The following is a 17,832-nucleotide window of genomic DNA, read 5'->3' as shown; positions in this document are numbered from 1 at the left end:
CAGCGGCCATGGCTCACGGGCCCAGCCGCTCCGCGGCATGTGGGATCCTCCCAGACCGGGGCGCGAACCTGGTTCCCCTGCATCGGCAGGTGGAGGCGCAACCACTGCGCCACCAGGGAAGCCCTCATCCTCTTCTTAAAGAGTCCAGGCCAATTGTCTCGTTGAGCATCCCATGGTCTGAATATGTCCGATTGTGTCCTTGTGGTGGTATTTGATTTGTTCCACAATCCCCCTATTTGTTGTAAACTGGGAGATGGGGCCAAAGGCATAGTTGATTCAGGGTGAACGTTAAAATTACTGTGTAGGTGATAGTGAGCCTGTCATGTTAAGCAGGCTCTTAATAGCAAGTTGTAGGTTTTTCCTGCCCCCATGTAAAAAAAAAAATTACTGTTTATTTAACTCAAAGAATTATAGGTAGTACATTAAAAACATGGGGGCCAGTGAGAACCTGGAGGTAGTGACCTTGGAGGAAGGTTTGCCCTCACCAGCTGTGTCAAGGGGCTCTGGCTTGAGAGGTGGCGTCATTCCCATTCTACTGTTACCAGCTGTGTGGCTTTGGGCAAGTTGCCTAGTCTCAAAGTCCCCTTTGCTCCTCCATAAAATGATAATAATAATAAAATTGTTAGTGAGCATCAAATAAGATAATGCCTGGCACTCGCCCACACTTGCCTGTTGGTGCTCATTATTTTAGTGGACCCTCTGGAAGGGTGGGTGTAGGTGAGGCAGATGGGGGTGCAGTGGGCAAGGCTGGTATGCCAAATGGAGCAGCTTGTCCTTGATGACATGGCAGGGGTTGGGTGTGCTCCTTGGCCACACGGCCATAGGTGAACTCCTTCAACTCTAGGTTTTCTGGGTGGTCTCCCCCTTCAGTGAACATGCTGTTTCTCTGTTTGCTAATATTTCTGATGCTCCAGGAGACTAGGAGACTGACTAAGTTCTCTTAGTATATGTGGGGTTAATGAATTTAGTTCCCCACAATCTTTTTTCTTTGACTGTCACATCTCACTTGCCCCGTATATTCCCACTTGTTCTAAAATGCTCATCTTCTTCCTCATGGCCCACTGATTCTCCCTTTTATCATTCCTTTTCCGGCAGGTGACTGCCTGGCAAAAGCTGTACAGGGATAGAGCAGCACTACACAGGAGCAGAGGATAGAGCTTCTTGTCAAACACCCAGAGGGAAACTCTTTTATTTTTTTTTAAATTTTGTGGTTTTTGTAACTATTTGACCTCACTCTAGTATTCTAAGGACTATGTTATCATCCTCCACCATTTCTCCTCCCAGAAAGACACTTTATAGACATAATTTTTGAAGTCATATCTATTGAGGGGTAATTGACATACAGTAAAATTTGCCCTTTTTCACTTGCATAGTTAGATGAGTCTTTACCCATGTGTACAGTCACTTAATCACCACCACAACCAACAGATAGAGCATTGCCACACCCCAAAGAATTCCTTTATGCTTCTCTGTGACTTGCTAGATCTTTAAGTAATAAAACAAACTTTTGACCTGAAATAGTTGATACTATCATGCTTGAAAAGGTTATCAAAATTGTACCCAGCCAACCCTCCTAAATTCCTGTGCTCTGTCTTGACGAAACCTTCTGCTGGGAGCTGGGAGAGGAGCCAGTCGGCTGCTTCCTACTGACATTCCCTAAGAGTGTGTCTAATTGGAAGTGTTGACTGAAGATAGTTCATATAATTTTGATATTTACATATAAGACCAGAATATCATGGACTTGAAGATAAAGGTTAGATTTGCCTTTCATTAAGAGTTTTCTTTGAATCAACTCAAAATGGATTAGAGATCCAAACGTAAGAAACATGATACTATATAACCATTAGAATAAAACGAGGACGAATTCCTTTATAACTAGAAGTTGGGAAAGACTTTTAAACTAGGACTCAAACTCCAGAAACAATAAAAGGATGATAAATTTGATGCCATTAAATGTTTTAAAATTTTTAAGCTTTGCATTGTAAAAATATACCATAAACAAACAAAAATGACAAACTGGAGAAGATATTCATAATATAGATAAGTTCTAATATCTCTAATATAGAAAGAACTCTGAAAAATCAAAGTTAAAAATTACCCAAAATGGTATAGGAAAAAAAGAAGACATGAATAGCTATATAAAAAGCTATATAATGGCCCTTTACCATAAGAAAGGATCAAATTGACTTTATAATAAGAGAAATACAAACTAAAGCTATCCTGAGATACCATTTGTCTCCTTTGTCAGATTGACAAAAAATGATTTTGACAAGCCACTCTGATGGCAAAGCTGTGGGAGAACAGGCATTGTTACACATTGCTGTCAGGAGTGAAAATAATTCAGTCCCTGTGAAGAGGAATGTTACGATATCTAGAGTACATATGCATTTATCATTTGATCCAGCAACCTACTTTTAGAAATTTACCCTGGAGATATACTCCCACAAATGCAAAATAAATACAAAAAGTTTTTTTTTATTGCTGTGTAATTTGTAATGGGAAAATAGTTAACACAACTTAAATGCCCATTTTTAGGAGACTATCATACATCACACAATGAATTACTATGCAACCCTGAGAAAGAATAAGAAAGATTTCCATGAAGTGGTATACAGTAAATTCCGGGATATATTGAAAAAACAAGTTGCAAAAGAGTGTGTATATGTTTGAAGAAATAAGAATAAGTTAGAAATTAATAAAAATGGTTAATGATCGATAAGTCAGATTTGGGGGTTGGAGGGGATAGGAGTGACATTTTCCTGGTATATCTCTATATGGTTTGATTTTTTTTAACTGTAAAATGTTCAACATATCCAAAACATAAAATCTAAAAGGATGAAGAAACACAAACCCTAAAATTGAATACAAACAGAAACAAGTGAACCTAACTTTATGTCAAATTGCTGGCCACATGGAGAAAAGAATTAATTCACAGACTTTAGCACATAGTACCTTGCACACTCTGAATGGGATATATTCTAAGAAAAAAAAAAATACAGAGAAATCTTAAACTTAGTAGTCTTGTTAGTAGTGACATTGGTATAATTCTGGAACTGTGCTGCTTTGGGCAAGTTTGAGACAATTTAATTATTAAAAGGAATAGTCATGGAAGTATATTATTAAACTGAATTAAAAATGAATCCATGTGTCTATGGTGATATTCAAAAAAAAAAAGAGGGAGAAAAAAATTGGACAAAAAGGGAGCTGAGAATAATTCCTAGAGGAAGTGGTATTTTCTCTGTGCCTTCAATGTTGAATAGAAATGGAGCATTAGAAATGAATTGATGACATAAGAGATGAGCAGAGGCTCAGAGGCAAGAACGTAGACCACTTGCCTGGAGTGCAGGCTTGTAAAGTGGCCGGTGAGAGACTAGACTGGGGAATGGGTTCAGGTCACCTGGACACCGAGGAGGAAATGAGGCACCTCCAGCAGGGTTTTGAACACAGTAAGAACTTGTCTGAGGCTGGTTAGGTTCTTTTGCTGTCCTGGGGCTAGACCCTGACATGGGAATGTGTCACTACAAAGGTGACTGTCTGCTCAGGAATTTTTTCCTAATGACATCCAGCAACACTATTAACTTTAAAAACCTCCATCTGCAAAAATCCATTTTGGGGGTATCTTCACATATTTAAGATACACTTTCCCTGTAGTCAAGGTCGGCAAAATTATTTCCATAGAGTGATAAGCAGTGAATATTTTAGGCTCTGTGTTCTCTGTTTTGACTATTCAGCTCCACCACTGAAGCATAAAAGCAGGCACAGACAACTCGTGAATGAGTGAGGGTGGCTGTGTCCCAGTGAAACTCTACTCAATGAAAACAGGTAGTTGGCCAGATTTGTTTCACTGGCCAGTTTGCTAACCTCTTATGTAAAGAAAAGCGCAGTTTAATTTGTTTCCTTTCCAGTCATCAGTAGAGGATAAAATAGCAGACAGTCCTGTCTGCTTGCTGAGCCCAGGGATCTGAGGTTTAGGTGATTGTGTGAGTGAAGAGCCCCAGGAATTGACCAGCTTCATGCCGGGGAAGTGCCTGAAAAGCCACTTTATCAGATGAGAATATCAAGTGCTTTATCATCTTCAGATCTCTTTCTTGGAAGATTGGCTTTGTTGATTTTGATTTAGGGGAGCTCTTGTTTAAAGAAGTAGTGTGCTCTCGCTGCAACTTTCCCTAAGAATATTTCAGTCAAGCCACTGATTTATGCTGCCAGTTATGGAGACCACACTTCACTGCTGGGATACTTACTGTAAGGCTGCTGCTTGTCTTTCAGCCAGAACTTCTTGTGGCAGGCAGTGTGCATAGCTGCAGAGTGAACACATAAGCCAGCATGTGCATCTTTTACCAGGTCATCTTGGGAGACTTTGTCTGGGGCAGCACATGTGAGAATTTTCTGTTAGCACCCACTTTCAAAGGAACCCAGGGGCCTGGTTGTGTGAAAGTGAGTGAGCTCCTTTGCAGCAGTGCTTTCAAGGCCTTTGGTCATGGTGAAAGCCATAAAATGCATGCCCTGAAAGGTGCCCAGGCAACAGTCAGGTTCAAACTGAGGCTCATGTCACCGGGAGTGGAGCCCAGAGCCAGTCTTCACTTTCCCACATCCAGTGAGTCACCAATGCAGGGTTGATTGCAGTGGTCCTAAGGATGAGATTTCTAAATGCAATCCATATTACATTGCTTGAAATATGAAATGATAGTAAAACAGATGCTGTTTGGACCATTTGAAGTAGCATCCATTCCTGATTAGATGCTGACCTCCCTTTACCCTTTCAGTACATTTCTGAAAAATCGTGCTTAAGGAATTTTTGTAAATCAAGCAGCGTTTTCCCTTTGCTATACATTCCCACTTCAGGGGACCTTCACTTCTACTTTTGATGGTACTATGCACCAGGCCCCTCCAACAGGCAATTATTAATGGATGGTTGTGGAGGGCATGCCCATGGGAGTGGCCACTAGCATTGCATCTAGTTTGTACTGTGCAGCCTGCCTCTGTGTCTTAAAGCCAGCATCTCTCAATTGATTTCATTGCAGGATTAAAATGGCCAGGAGAACAAAAGAATCTTAACCCTCATATAGCTCAGAATAGTGTGTACCAGCTCTGGACTTGTAAATCGCCTACGTGTCCTTCAGCCAGAGCCACTGTTTCTCAGTCCAGTTACTGTATCACTCAGGGCAGAATATGCTGTCAACTCAGAGGAGAGCATGCTGGGCTCCTATCCTGCTGGCCAGGACACTGATTCAAGGCTGCTTAGGAGTATTTAAGAATGATCTGGACATCTAAGAGTTCCTCACCCAGCTAACCAAAGGCTAGTTTCATATTTTACCCCCAAAGTAATGTTAAAGATAGTGATTGAGTTCCCATGTTAGCCCATTATACATCTCTAACAATAAATGACAAAATCTTTTGAATTTGAGTAGTACCAGTGCTCATAAAGTCAATATGAAGTATCTAAAATGTGATTGAATGATGGCATCTGAGGATCTCTGCATTTAGTTTGACATTGGAGGCAGGAAATTTAACAGAGTCTGCAAGCTTTCTGGGTCCTTTAAAAATAAGAGTTCGAGCACTTTTGAGTATTTTTTATGATTAAGCAGAATATTATGTCTACTGTTGATTTGTAACTTACAGTTTTCCTCAATAGATAGATAGCTCACGTGATTTTAATTCTTATCCTCAGTGATTTAGGGCAGTTTTTGACTTACAAAATGGAACGACAGGGGGAGACAGATTTTTTCCATGATAACCAATAAGAATTTGAAAAGGAGGAGGAAGAATAGGAGGAGGAATGTAAAATAGAAGATGTACACTGATGTTTAATAAGGAGCTCACAAGCTCAGCAGGACAGAGACATCCAAATGCCCGCATCCCCCACCCCCAAGGGGAAAGGTGGTGATGGCAGGGGCTGGTGTTGGGGTGCTGGCACTGACCACAGAGCTCCCCCTGGGGCCCACCCTGGGGCTGTCTGTGGGGAGAGCAGCAGGAGGGGAGGACGGAGAAGCCAGCATCCCTGGCTGTGTGGCCGAGGACATCTTTGCAGACTGGGGCTCTTTCTTCCAGGTGTTGCCTGCATTTACTCATGTGCTGTTTGTCTATGGAAAAGACTGTTAAGCTGTCAAATAGTGAACTACCTCGGTAGTTCCTGATGCCGTGATCATGGTTTTGGTCTCGTTTCTTTTAGGTTACCCCTGTTTCAGGCCAGTGCTTTTGCATTTCTGGCCCCTGCTCGAGCCATCCTGTCTTTAGATAAATGGAAATGTAACACCACAGGTAATTGCAGTTATTTCCACATATGTCATTGGGGTCCTTTAATGCAGGTGATAGAAGGGAGGCCTGGGCGTGCTGCCCCCAGCAGTGTTAAATCCTTTCTGGAATCAGGCACAGAACACACAACCAACAAACAGCTTAGAACGCTCCAATCTGTGGATCGTGTTTCTGTCTCTCTCTATCCACTTGTTCATCCCTAACCCCAAAGCAAGTAAGGAACAGAAAAGGACCTCATTTCTCTGTGCTAATGAAATTGATAAATATGGGGAAAGAATAGAAAAATATTTGTGCTATTTTTCTGCCTCTTTCTTTCAGTGGATTTTTTGAACCACCAGTTAAACACTCTCTTTGCTGCAATAGCATCCCTTCTCTGAAACATCTCTGCTTTTTAAGGATCTGGCTGCTTTGGTTTTCTGCAAATGACTTTCATTCCCCCTCCCATCCTCCTCATAGTGATTGCAAAGATCCTTAAATAAACCAGTAAGGTCAGGAAGAGATCAGATAGGGGATTTGAGGAAATCACATAGACCTGTTGTACTCTCAAAATACTGTTAAATTTTTAGGTTCTAGGAGCAAAATTTTCTAGCCCCTGTTTCCTTCCTTGCTCCTAGGAGTTACTTTGTGACCACTGATTTGTTTTAGGAACAGGAAAAGAGCCTCTGTTTTATCTAGGTTTTTAAAACCTCAATCAGGCAACCTTGCTATTGGGCATGTCAAAGAGCTGCTTGCAAAGCTTGGTCTTTGTATTAGGCTGGGACTAGCAATGTATATCACTAGTTCAGTCAGCTTTTGAGAAGCCGGGAGCTCTTGTTAATGAATAAATTTGGTTAAATTAGCAATGGGGAATCCACCTTTCAGTATGATATGCCATAGTGTTGTAACTTGAATTTTAGGGATGAGTATTTATACAAATATACTTAGAACAGGGAGGAAATTCTTCTTAAAAAGAGTGAAATGAATATGTCCCGTGAAACATCAGTGTCACTCCAAGAAAAATTTTGTCTTTGTTTTTGTTTTCAAGATGTTTCGGTTGCCAATGGAACAACGGAGCTGTTACATACAGAACACATCTGGTATCCTCGGATACGCGAGGTAAAAGATAAACATTGTCTGCTTATGGCTTCTTTGTGTTTCTACTCATTTTCAGTGTTGGTCGTGACCAATAAATTGCAGTTGCTCTTTTTCTGTTTCAGGTACTGACATGTTCATTTCTGTTGTTAAAGTAAATTTAGATGACATCACTGTAAAGTAAAGCATGCAGAAATGCTTTGTGTGACCAGACAGTATTGTTTCTTACCCTGTTTTCCATCCTCCTTTCTCCTCCTCTCCTCCGATGTACCCACAGACCTGTCCGCTTACACCCTCCAGCATAAGAGCTCCCTTTGGAAGGAGCCACAGAGACGATAGGTTGCAAAACTATTTATTCTGGCCTCAGTGTTTGCCTGTATTGGTGGAAGGAATTAAAGACACTTGTCTGCTTCAGCGCACTTGAATAGAACAGGGCGTGGGAGTCCTTAGATATGAAGAACAGCTGACAGTTTATCCAGATTTTCCAAAACCTATAAGATCATTCACCATTAGTTCAGAATTAACACAGATATGGCCATTCTGCACAATAGAAACATTCCTTTAGAATTTTTGTCAATAACACTATCTTCTGAATGTCCTTCAGGGGCTCACTTTTTAAAGTCAAGAATCTTTGTACCTCATGGTTCCTCTGAGGCTGGTTATGAATGTTGTGTCTTAAATGAGAATTATAAATTATGTCTGTCTCAATCAGTGGAATAGGCAAGCTGACTTTGTGTCCAGTGCCCATTTCTGTAATACTCTTACATCAGTCAGGTTATACTTAAGTTTGCTAGATCCCAGTAACCCCCACTGGTTTCTTTTGGGGTTTGCCAGGAATTTTCCAGCTATGTTATGCCTGTTATATAATAACTTGGTACCTTACAGAATTATCAGTTGTCGTCGCAGGTGACATTTAGAGTGTGTGATGTATAAACAGTTTGCTCTTATGTCTGTGTCCTCTCATGCTCCAGATCCAGGGAGCCATCATCATGTCCTCATTGATAGAAGTGGTTATCGGCTTCCTAGGCCTGCCTGGGGCTCTGCTGAAATACATCGGGCCCCTGACCATCACACCCACGGTGGCCCTCATTGGCCTCTCTGGTTTCCAGGCGGCAGGAGAGAGAGCAGGGAAGCACTGGGGCATCGCCATGCTGTAAGTGTTCCAAGACCACTCAAAAGTGAACAGTAAAAATCTCCCCTCTTCCCAACACTGAGGGACAGCCTCTTTGAATGTTTTGAACATTTATATGAACTTTAGGAGACACTTAAATTAAGATTAGTCTGGTAGTTTAAACTTTATTTGCTTCATCCCAGGGAATTATTGAAGTAACATGCAGCCAAGGTATTCCAAAGACAGATTTGGCAGTGATGTGTAGAGGGAGGGTTGTAAGGTTTTAAACTTTGGGATGGGAGTAAGATGGTGACACCATTAGCTCTTGACTTTTGAGGTCATGCCAAGTCTCATACACATGAGTTGGAACGCCAAGAAGCTGAATCCTTTAGATGAGACTCAAAAATACTTCCAGAGTGGCAGGAGACAGAAATGCTGCAGGAAGTGTATTGGCATCAAAGGTGATGTGGCTCCTCGGTCAGACAGCTCTGCACACCTGTCAGGAAGCTGTTATTCCTGCCAGAGTCCTGCTAGTCAGTGCCAGTCCTTTTGCACAGTACTTGAAGTTGATTAAAATGTCACTTACCCCTTTTTAAGTAATGTCAGTAAAGACATCCAGGACTTTATAAGATTGATTATTAGAGCCACAGAATTCTATATATACCACAGATAGAACCCACATTCTCTGTGTGTATCTGTAGAGCATATGTAAGAGTTGACCATATCATAGGGAAATGGTTCCAAGACTCTAGAATTTTACCGATCAGTAAAATTGCTTAAAAAATTTAATAACAATACAAGAGGATTTCTAATTGTTTTTGTTTTGCTTTGTAAAATGTTCTGTAATTATTAAATAACAAGCAGAACTTGTTGAGCCTATGCATCAGTGTTACATACCACTGGTTGTATATATTATAAATTAAGGTAGGTACCAGTGTTATCCCTGTTTAACAGCTAAAGAAATCGAGGGGCAAAGATGCAGAGTTAGTTGTCTAGGGTCACACAGCTAGTAAGTGGCCACGATGGTTTTCAAAACCCAAATAGTCTGACTAGAACTTAACCCATAACATTTAATTCTGCCTCTCTGTGTTAGAACATGGTTTACAAATAAAGTGAATCCTTGCATAATTGTAATCCATGTATCATTATAAATTAAGGTATAGGAAAATATCCAGTGTTGCTCTTAATTTTCTCATTTCACCAAAGGTTGTCAATATTTCCATACCAGGATAGGTGAGTAGAAGGCACGTAAGAATGTTCACTCAGTGAAATGAAGTAAGTTCCAAAAGGGAGAAATTGTATTTACCGTCATGCAGTAAACTTTAGGAACCAATAATAAAAGAGTGAACAAAACCCCCAAACGACTTAGAAGCAAAAGAACACCATTGTAAATAACTCAGAGAGGAACTCAGAACTTCACAATTGCTGACAATTTAGCAAATGATGATAACAGCGCTGGTCACACAGAGCAGTCAGTTGTTCTTAAGAAAAGTCAAATAAAAATAAAGTACCTGAAGAGCTTATCTCCAGAAACTAGAAAAACATGATAAAAAATTAACACAGTGAAAGCAGGGGAAAGAATTAGTAAAGATACAAAAAACATGAAACAAATAGAAGTGATACATCCCAAAGGTGGTTCTTTGGAGAATGGCAAACATATACTATAGATAGGCTTCTGGCAGGGCTAATTAAGGTGAGAAAGGAATGCACGCACAAAGAGAGGGATAAAACTGCAGCTCCAGGGAGGATGTGTTGAATCTGTGTTTCTGCCTCGAAACTTAAAAAAAATAATAATAAAATAGGTGATTTCCCAGCTGTTTCATTTGATAAATAATCAAAATTGACTCCTTCTCCCCCTGACATCTGGATGTTAGGGCTCCTCAGAACTTGGTCCTGGGCCTCCTCCTGTCCACATGCTCTTCCCCTGGGACATCTCATCCAGTTCATGTCATCAACAGACCTGCATTATGCTGGTGGCTTCCACAGGAACCTGAAGCCCAGGCCTCTGAACTCAGACTTACAGATCGAACCCCTGACTTGCCCTCTCCATTTGCTGTTACACAAGACATCTCAAACTTCAAAGGAAGAAAGCTCCAAATTTTTCATTCCCTCCTTGCCCCCAAACCAGTTCTTCTGTCATCCTCTCAGTGGCACAGCCACACACCCAGGTGCTTAAGCCAGAAGCCCTGCAGTCATCCTTCTTTCTTCACTTTTCCTCATTCCCCACATACAGCCCATCATTCTGTCCTACCTCCAGAACAAACAAATCCCCAGTCTATCCTCTGGACTGTCATTGCCACCACTACCAGCCATCACTTCCAAACTGGTCTCCAGCTCCTTTTTTTTCCCTTCCTATCCATTCTCAGTCCTGTAAAATGCTTGGCCATTATCTCTTCAAGGCCTCCTCTTCTGTCTCCTCCTTTTGCTGGAATTCTAGAAGCTTTTAGGTCTTGTCATCATGATGTCTGAAACCTCACATGCTGCCCCTTGGTGGTCTGTTTACATCTCGGGCTTGGCACTCTGGGCCTCTTCTCTTTGGAATCTCAGGTGTTCACGGGAAATGATCTCGAATTACTTCAAAGATGCCCTCCTCCCCTCCATCCCTGCTTGTCTCTCTCTTTCTGGAACTTCTAGAACATTGGTCCTCCCAAAGTTGTCCTCTTAACTTTCCTGTCTTCCATCTCTTCGTCTTTTTTCTCTATTCATAGGAATTTTCCTCAGCTTTATGACTCCTTCCATCAAGGTTTTTATTTCTGCTCTCCTGTTTTTTAGTTTCTAGAGCTCTTCTTTTGTGCTTGGGATATCATCTGTATGAGGGCAGGGCCTTAGCTCTATGCTAGTCACCATGGCACCGCCAGCACGTGGTTCACCATCTGTCCCAGGGCAGGCGTTCAGTGAGAACATTGTGAATAAGTGAAGGGGGAGGGTTGGGAGGTGTGAGCACACCCTTGACCATGGGAAGAAAAGTCAAAGATGTTGTGGAAGGACTTTCATTCCTAAAGGATGTGCTCCATTGATTAGACAGTGAGTGTATTACATCTTCAAGGAACAGAGAATTCCTGCACTGTTTAAACTGTTCCTGGAGCTTTGAGAAAGAAGGGAAACTTCACAGTTCAATCCTAATGGCAAATCCTGACAGAGCTAATGCAAAAGGGAGATCCTGGACCAATTTTTTCCTTCCTGGGGTTGTGTAAAACCCTGAGCAAATATATTCAGGTAGTAGCATCTAAAGCTCAGCATTTTTGTCTGCTGTAAGGCTCCGTGCAATCTTTAAGATGCAAGTGTATAGAAAACTTTCAGAAAAGAGCCTTAGTATACAGCTCTGCACATACTTAAGTTTTGAAGTGCTACATCTATAAACATAATCTGAAAAGAATGTTCCTTGGAACATGGTTTGGGAAAACACCGCTATAGATAATATAATAAAAGGGCAATGTATTTATCATTTCAGGAACTCAAGGATGATTAAATATTAGAAAATTTATTAATAAAATTCATTATAGGTCTCTGGTGGGTTTTATTAATAAAAATCATGGTGACAAATTTTTAAAAATTGATCAAGTTCAACCTATGTCCCTACTGCAAACTGTTAGCAGTGATAAATAAGATTTTTAAATGCCCCATACATTAATGGTGAAAGACTTAAATTAGGCCTGCCTATTGAAATCAGAAACTGAGATAAGCATGTTTATTATCAGTATCATTTAAAGTTGTTCTGGATATGTAGCCAATGCATAAGACAAGAAAATAAAATAATATGGATCAATACAGAGAAAGGGAGAAGGGAATGATGACTTGCCCTTAACAATAATTAAAACACATTCCAGAATTTAATAACAATACTGTGACCTGAGACAGGGTAAACATTGGTAGAGCAGAATAGGAAGGCTAGAAACATAACCAATAAAAAAACTAGTATTTAGTATATGATGGCAGGTCATTTTCGAAATCAGTGAGGAATGGGAGAACTGTGTAGAAAAGAGAATTATTTGGAAAAAAGCTAGATTTCTGGTTTATATCAGAAATACATTTCAATTACTTACATATAGAAAATAAAACCATGAAAATACTACAAGGAAACCTACATAAGTGTTTAATCATAAAAAACAGGTTAGATAAAGCATATATGGAAAGAGAAAGATTGATTTTACTACTGATGAATTTAAAACACATATCAAAAACCAATGAAACTAAATTTTAAATGAATCTGGGAAAATATTTATAACGAACTCCACAAGAAAGGCTAATGTTCTCAATTCATAGAGTTTCACCAATTAATTTAAAGGCAAGAGAGTCCTGGTGGAGTAATGAATGAAAGGTATGGTATGAACAACCACTTAACAGAAAAAAAGAAATACAAATAAACCAATTAGTGTTTAAAAAGGGTTGCCCTCCCTGGTTATCAAATTGCATATTCACATGGAACGCTTTAGCAGTTGGGGGTATTGGTGGTGGGTCAACATGGGCTCCTGAGTCAGCCAATAGATGTGGCATTTAGAGACAGACTCTCAGGGAAGAGGAAATGTGGTGAACCAGTACCTGCCATTTCTAACACGATGCATAAGTCCCGTGTTTTTCCTGAGAATATTTATTTTCTGTTTACTTTTCTTGTGGATAACTCAAGAAAAGTCTCATTTTGTCTGTACCCCCAAATTCATTGAAATTCTAGGATTTTGAGGTTTAATAATAATTAAACAGAAATCTAAAGTAAAATAATAGTCCCTCCCACACACCCCCATCCCTCTGAAAAATCTTCTCATGAATAACTAACAAAAATGTAGTATTCATCCTTCCATATTTTATATTATTGATGCAGAAATACAAACATGTGCACATATACAGCTTTACCATTATTTTATAATTTGTTTTTCATCCCAATAATTTGTCGGGGTCACCTTTCCAAGACAATGTGTTTAGGTCTTTTTCATTCTTTGTACAACTGCACAATGTTAAATAGTATGAAATAGTCTATATTAAACCATTCCCCAGTTGATACTCAAGCAGGTTGTTTAAAATATTTGCTGTTGCAAACAATGCTGAAATACCTATTCTCATGTGTAAAGAAGGAATATTAAAATAAATGATGATACAGTTTTTTAAATTGATGAAATTGGTAGGGATTTAAAAGTATAAGACCCTGTGTTGCAGTGAGTAGCAAATGGACATTCTTTTTTTAAAAAATTTATTTCATTGAAGTATAGTTGATTTACAATGTTGTGTTAATTTCTACTGTACAGCAAAGTGATTCAGTTATACATATATATACATATTCTTTTTTATTATGGTTTATCACAGGGTATTGAATATAGTTCCCTGTGCTATACAGTAGGACCTTGTTTTTTTATTTTTTTGTTTGTTTGTTTGTTTTGGGGTTTTTTTTGGCTGCGCCACGCGGCATACAGAATCTTAGTTTCCTGACCAGGGGTCATACCCGTGCCCCCTGCAGTGGAAGCATGGATCTTAACCGCTGGACCACCAGGAAGGTCCCAGGATCTTCTTGTTTATCCATTCTATATACAATAGTTTGCATCTGCTAATCCCAAACTCCCAGTCCATCCTTCCTCTCCCCCCTCCCCCTTCACAACCACAAGTCTGTTTTCTATGTCTGTGAGTCTGTTCTATTTTATAGATAAATTCATTTGTGTCATATTTTAGATTCCACATGTAAGTGATATATGGCATTTGTCTTTCTCCTTCTGACTTACTTCACTTAGTCTGATAATCTCTAGGTCCATCCATGTTGCTGCGAATGGCATTATTTCATTCTTTTTTATGGCTAAGTAGTATTCCATTGCATATATGTACCACATCTTTTTTTAAGTGTAGGTGTTTTTTTTTAATTGAAGTATAGTTGATTTACAATATCGTGTTAGTTTCTGTACCACATCTTCTTTATTCATTCATCTATCTATGGACATTTAAGTTATTTCCATATCTTGGCTATTGTAAATAGTGCTACTGTGAACATTGGGGTGCATGTATCTTTTCGAATTAGAGTTTTCTCTGGATATATGCCCAGGAATGGTAACTCTATTGTTAGTTTTTGAGGAACCTCCACACTGTTTTCCATAATAACTGCACCAGTTTACGTTCCTACCAACGGTGTAGGAGGGTTCCCTTTTCTCCACACCCTCTCCAGCATTTATTACTTGTGGACTTTTTGATAATGGCCATTCTGACCAGTATGAGGTGATACCTCATTGTAGTTTTGATTTGCATTTCTCTAATAACTAGCGATGTTGAGCATCTTTTCATGTGCCTGTTGGCCATCTGTGTGTCTTCTTTGGAGAAATGTGTATTTAGGTCTTCTGCCCCTGGAGGACTTTTTAAATGTGCAGATTCTCCAGTCCTACTTGAGACCCTCTGAGTTGGCATTTCCCAGGCGACGTTTACATCACAGCAGTGAGCTGTGAAAGCCCCACATGGAGTAGAATCTCCTTCTTCACAGGAAGGAAACTGGTACTCAGAGAGGGCAGAAAATTCACCGTGGGTACCACGTCTCCCTCAGGGCAGAAGGGACAGAACCTGGATCTACTGTCCTCCACGTGGCCTTCTTCCTAGTCCATGTCTTATCCGCATTCACTGCGCAGCCTTTTCTCTGATGAATCGAGAACTCGCCATGCCTGAGGGCAGTGGCCCCCAATGTGGCCCCACATTGCAATCACCTGGGGATCTGAATTTTGCCAAGATTCCTGGCTCACACCCCCAGACAGCCTGATGTCACTACTGTGGGGTGCATCTTGGGCACTAGGGTTTTTTTAAAGCTCCTGAGCTAATTCTAACATGAAGCAAAGTTTGGAAACCACTTTTGTGCCTTAGGGACTTTGTCTAGCATAGTTCAAACAAGTAATTTATCCTGGAAGAAGTTCTGTTTGTTTCTAAACATGTCTCATATAAACTGATTTTATTGTTTAGACTTGTAAAAAACAAAGACAAAAACTTAAAATCCTGATTTGTTTGCTTATGAGATAAGCATTTTTAAATTTAGATACCAGTATAGAGATGAACGGTCATGGTTTATCATTGCACGGGTTAAAACAAAGGACAATAGAAATTTCTTAAAATGCAATTTAAAATTTTAAAGATATAGCTTCCTGGCAGTTTGAGATCTTGGAGTATGGGTGTGGGGAGTGGAGTTTCTATTGTTATGTTACAGCAAGTCAGCAAAAACACTAAGTTTAGTTGACTGGTATTACAAGTCTACCCTGGAGCTCCACAAGGATTGTGAATTGGTGAATTAAATACAGGTCTCTGCTCTGTAACTTACAAATATAATGTTAGTCTTGAGGGTTATGATAGTACACAGTCATTCCCTTTTTTCCCTACCAAAACTGAGGTCTTACCTGCTTGCTTTTGTTCCTTATTAGATTTCAAGACAACCTGTGTTAAACTGAAATTTCAGACTTTGTAACGTAGTCACATTTTTATGTATAAGTATATATAAGGGATTAGATTCCATCGAGCACAACAATTGTTGACATTTCCTAAAAACTATCTTGTAATTGGATTTTAATGTTGCGTAAAGCAACTTTACAGGAAATATCTTTCATCAGCTAATTATTAAAGCACATGCCTCTACTGAAATGGAGAACTCTCGGGTCTAGAGTGTAGGATCGCATTTTTACATTTTCACATGGGAGCTAGCGTCCTGTTTTCTATGTCTGTGAGTCTGTTCTATTTTATAGATAAATTCATTTGTGTCATATTTTAGATTCCACATGTAAGTGATATATGGCATTTGTCTTTCTCCTTCTGACTTACTTCACTTAGTCTGATAATCTCTAGGTCCATCCATGTTGCTGCGAATGGCATTATTTCATTCTTTTTTATGGCTAAGTAGTATTCCATTGCATATATGTACCACATCTTTTTTTAAGTGTAGGTGTTTTTTTTTAATTGAAGTATAGTTGATTTACAATATCGTGTTAGTTTCTGTACCACATCTTCTTTATTCATTCATCTATCTATGGACATTTAAGTTATTTCCATATCTTGGCTATTGTAAATAGTGCTACAGTGAACATTGGGGTGCATGTATCTTTTTGAATTAGAGTTTTCTCCAGATATATGCCCAAGAGTGGGATTGCAGGATCATATGGCAACTCTGTTTTTAGTTTTTTGAGGAACCTCCATAGTGGCTGTGCCAATTTGCATTCCCACCAGCAGTGCAGGAGGGCTCCCTTTTCTCCACACCCTCTCCAGCATTCGTTTTTTATAGACTTTTTAATGATGGCCATTCTTTTAAAAAAAAAAAAATTATTTATTTATTTATTTATTTATTTTTGTCTGCATTGGGTCCTCGTTGCTACGCATGGGCTTTCTCTAGTTGTGGTGAGCAGGGGCTTCTCTTGTTGCGGAGCATGGGCTCTAGGCGCTCAGGCTTCAGTATTTGCAGCACACGGGCTCAGTAGTTGTGACACACGGGCTTAGTTGCTCCACGGCATGTGGGATCTTCCCAGACCAGGGCTCAAACCCATGTCCCCTGCATTGGCAGGTGGATTCTTAACCACTGCTAATGATGGCCATTCTGACTGGTGTGAGGTGATACCTCATAGTAGTTTTGATTTTCATTTCTCTAATAATTAGTGATGTTGAGCATCTTTTCATGTGCCTGTTGGCCATCTGTGTGTCCTCTTTGGAGAAATGTCTATTTAGGTCTTCTGCCCATTTTTCGATTGGGTTGTTTGGTTTTTTGTTATTGAGTTGTATGAGCTGTTTGTATATTTTGGAAATTAAGCCCTTGTTGGTCACATCAGCACATGGGCATTGGTCTCTGTGTGGGATTGTAAATTCACCCAACCTTTCTGTATGTATTTAGCAGTTTGTATCAAACACTTTTTAATAAGATTTTCACTGTTTGACAGATCTGTTCTGGTCCTAGGAACTTGTCATAAGGAGACATTCAGACTGGTGCCAGGGAAGGATGATTCATTGCAGTTGTTTCTGTTGCTCCCAATGTCATACCTTATGGGACGTGTTTAAATAAGATGTGGTACATCCACTAGATGGAATGCTAAGCAGCCACTAAGGTGCTGATGCAGGTTGCCATCTCTTGAGGTCAGGGCGTTAACTGAGGCTGCAAGCTAGTTGGGAAGCAGCATGTAAAGTATGATTCGAGTTTGGGCCAAATGATGACCTGTTTGTCCTCTAGGGACAAGGATGACATCAGATAGTCCTATCTCCCTCTCTAATCCCAGTGCCTGGGACCCGATGACATGCTCTAAAACAGGGTTCCCCAACCCCCAGGCCACAGACCGGTACTGGTCCGCAGTCTGTTAGGTACCGGGCCGCACAGCAGGAGGTCAGTGGCAGGTGAGTGAGCGAAGCTTCACCTGCCACTCCCCATTGCTCACATTACCACCTGAACCATCTACCCCCCACCCCACCCCCGTCTGTGG

The 17,832-nt window shown here is 40.1% G+C and overlaps 1 protein-coding gene across 1 annotated transcript in view; it reads left to right on the top strand.

Moving 5' to 3' along the window:
• Positions 1-17,832, top strand: part of SLC23A2 (solute carrier family 23 member 2) — a 146,917-nt gene that overhangs the window by 104,011 nt on the left and 25,074 nt on the right. Inside the window, exons 6-8 of the mRNA XM_024123283.3 lie at positions 6,170-6,258; positions 7,277-7,347; positions 8,295-8,476. Of these exons, the coding sequence (XP_023979051.1) occupies positions 6,170-6,258; positions 7,277-7,347; positions 8,295-8,476 (342 nt within the window). The remainder of the gene's footprint in view (positions 1-6,169; positions 6,259-7,276; positions 7,348-8,294; positions 8,477-17,832) is intronic.

Source organism: Physeter macrocephalus, chromosome 14 (genome assembly GCF_002837175.3).
Source record: "Physeter macrocephalus isolate SW-GA chromosome 14, ASM283717v5, whole genome shotgun sequence".
NCBI lineage: Eukaryota > Metazoa > Chordata > Mammalia > Artiodactyla > Physeteridae > Physeter > Physeter macrocephalus.
This window is presented reverse-complemented; position numbering and strand designations above follow the sequence as displayed.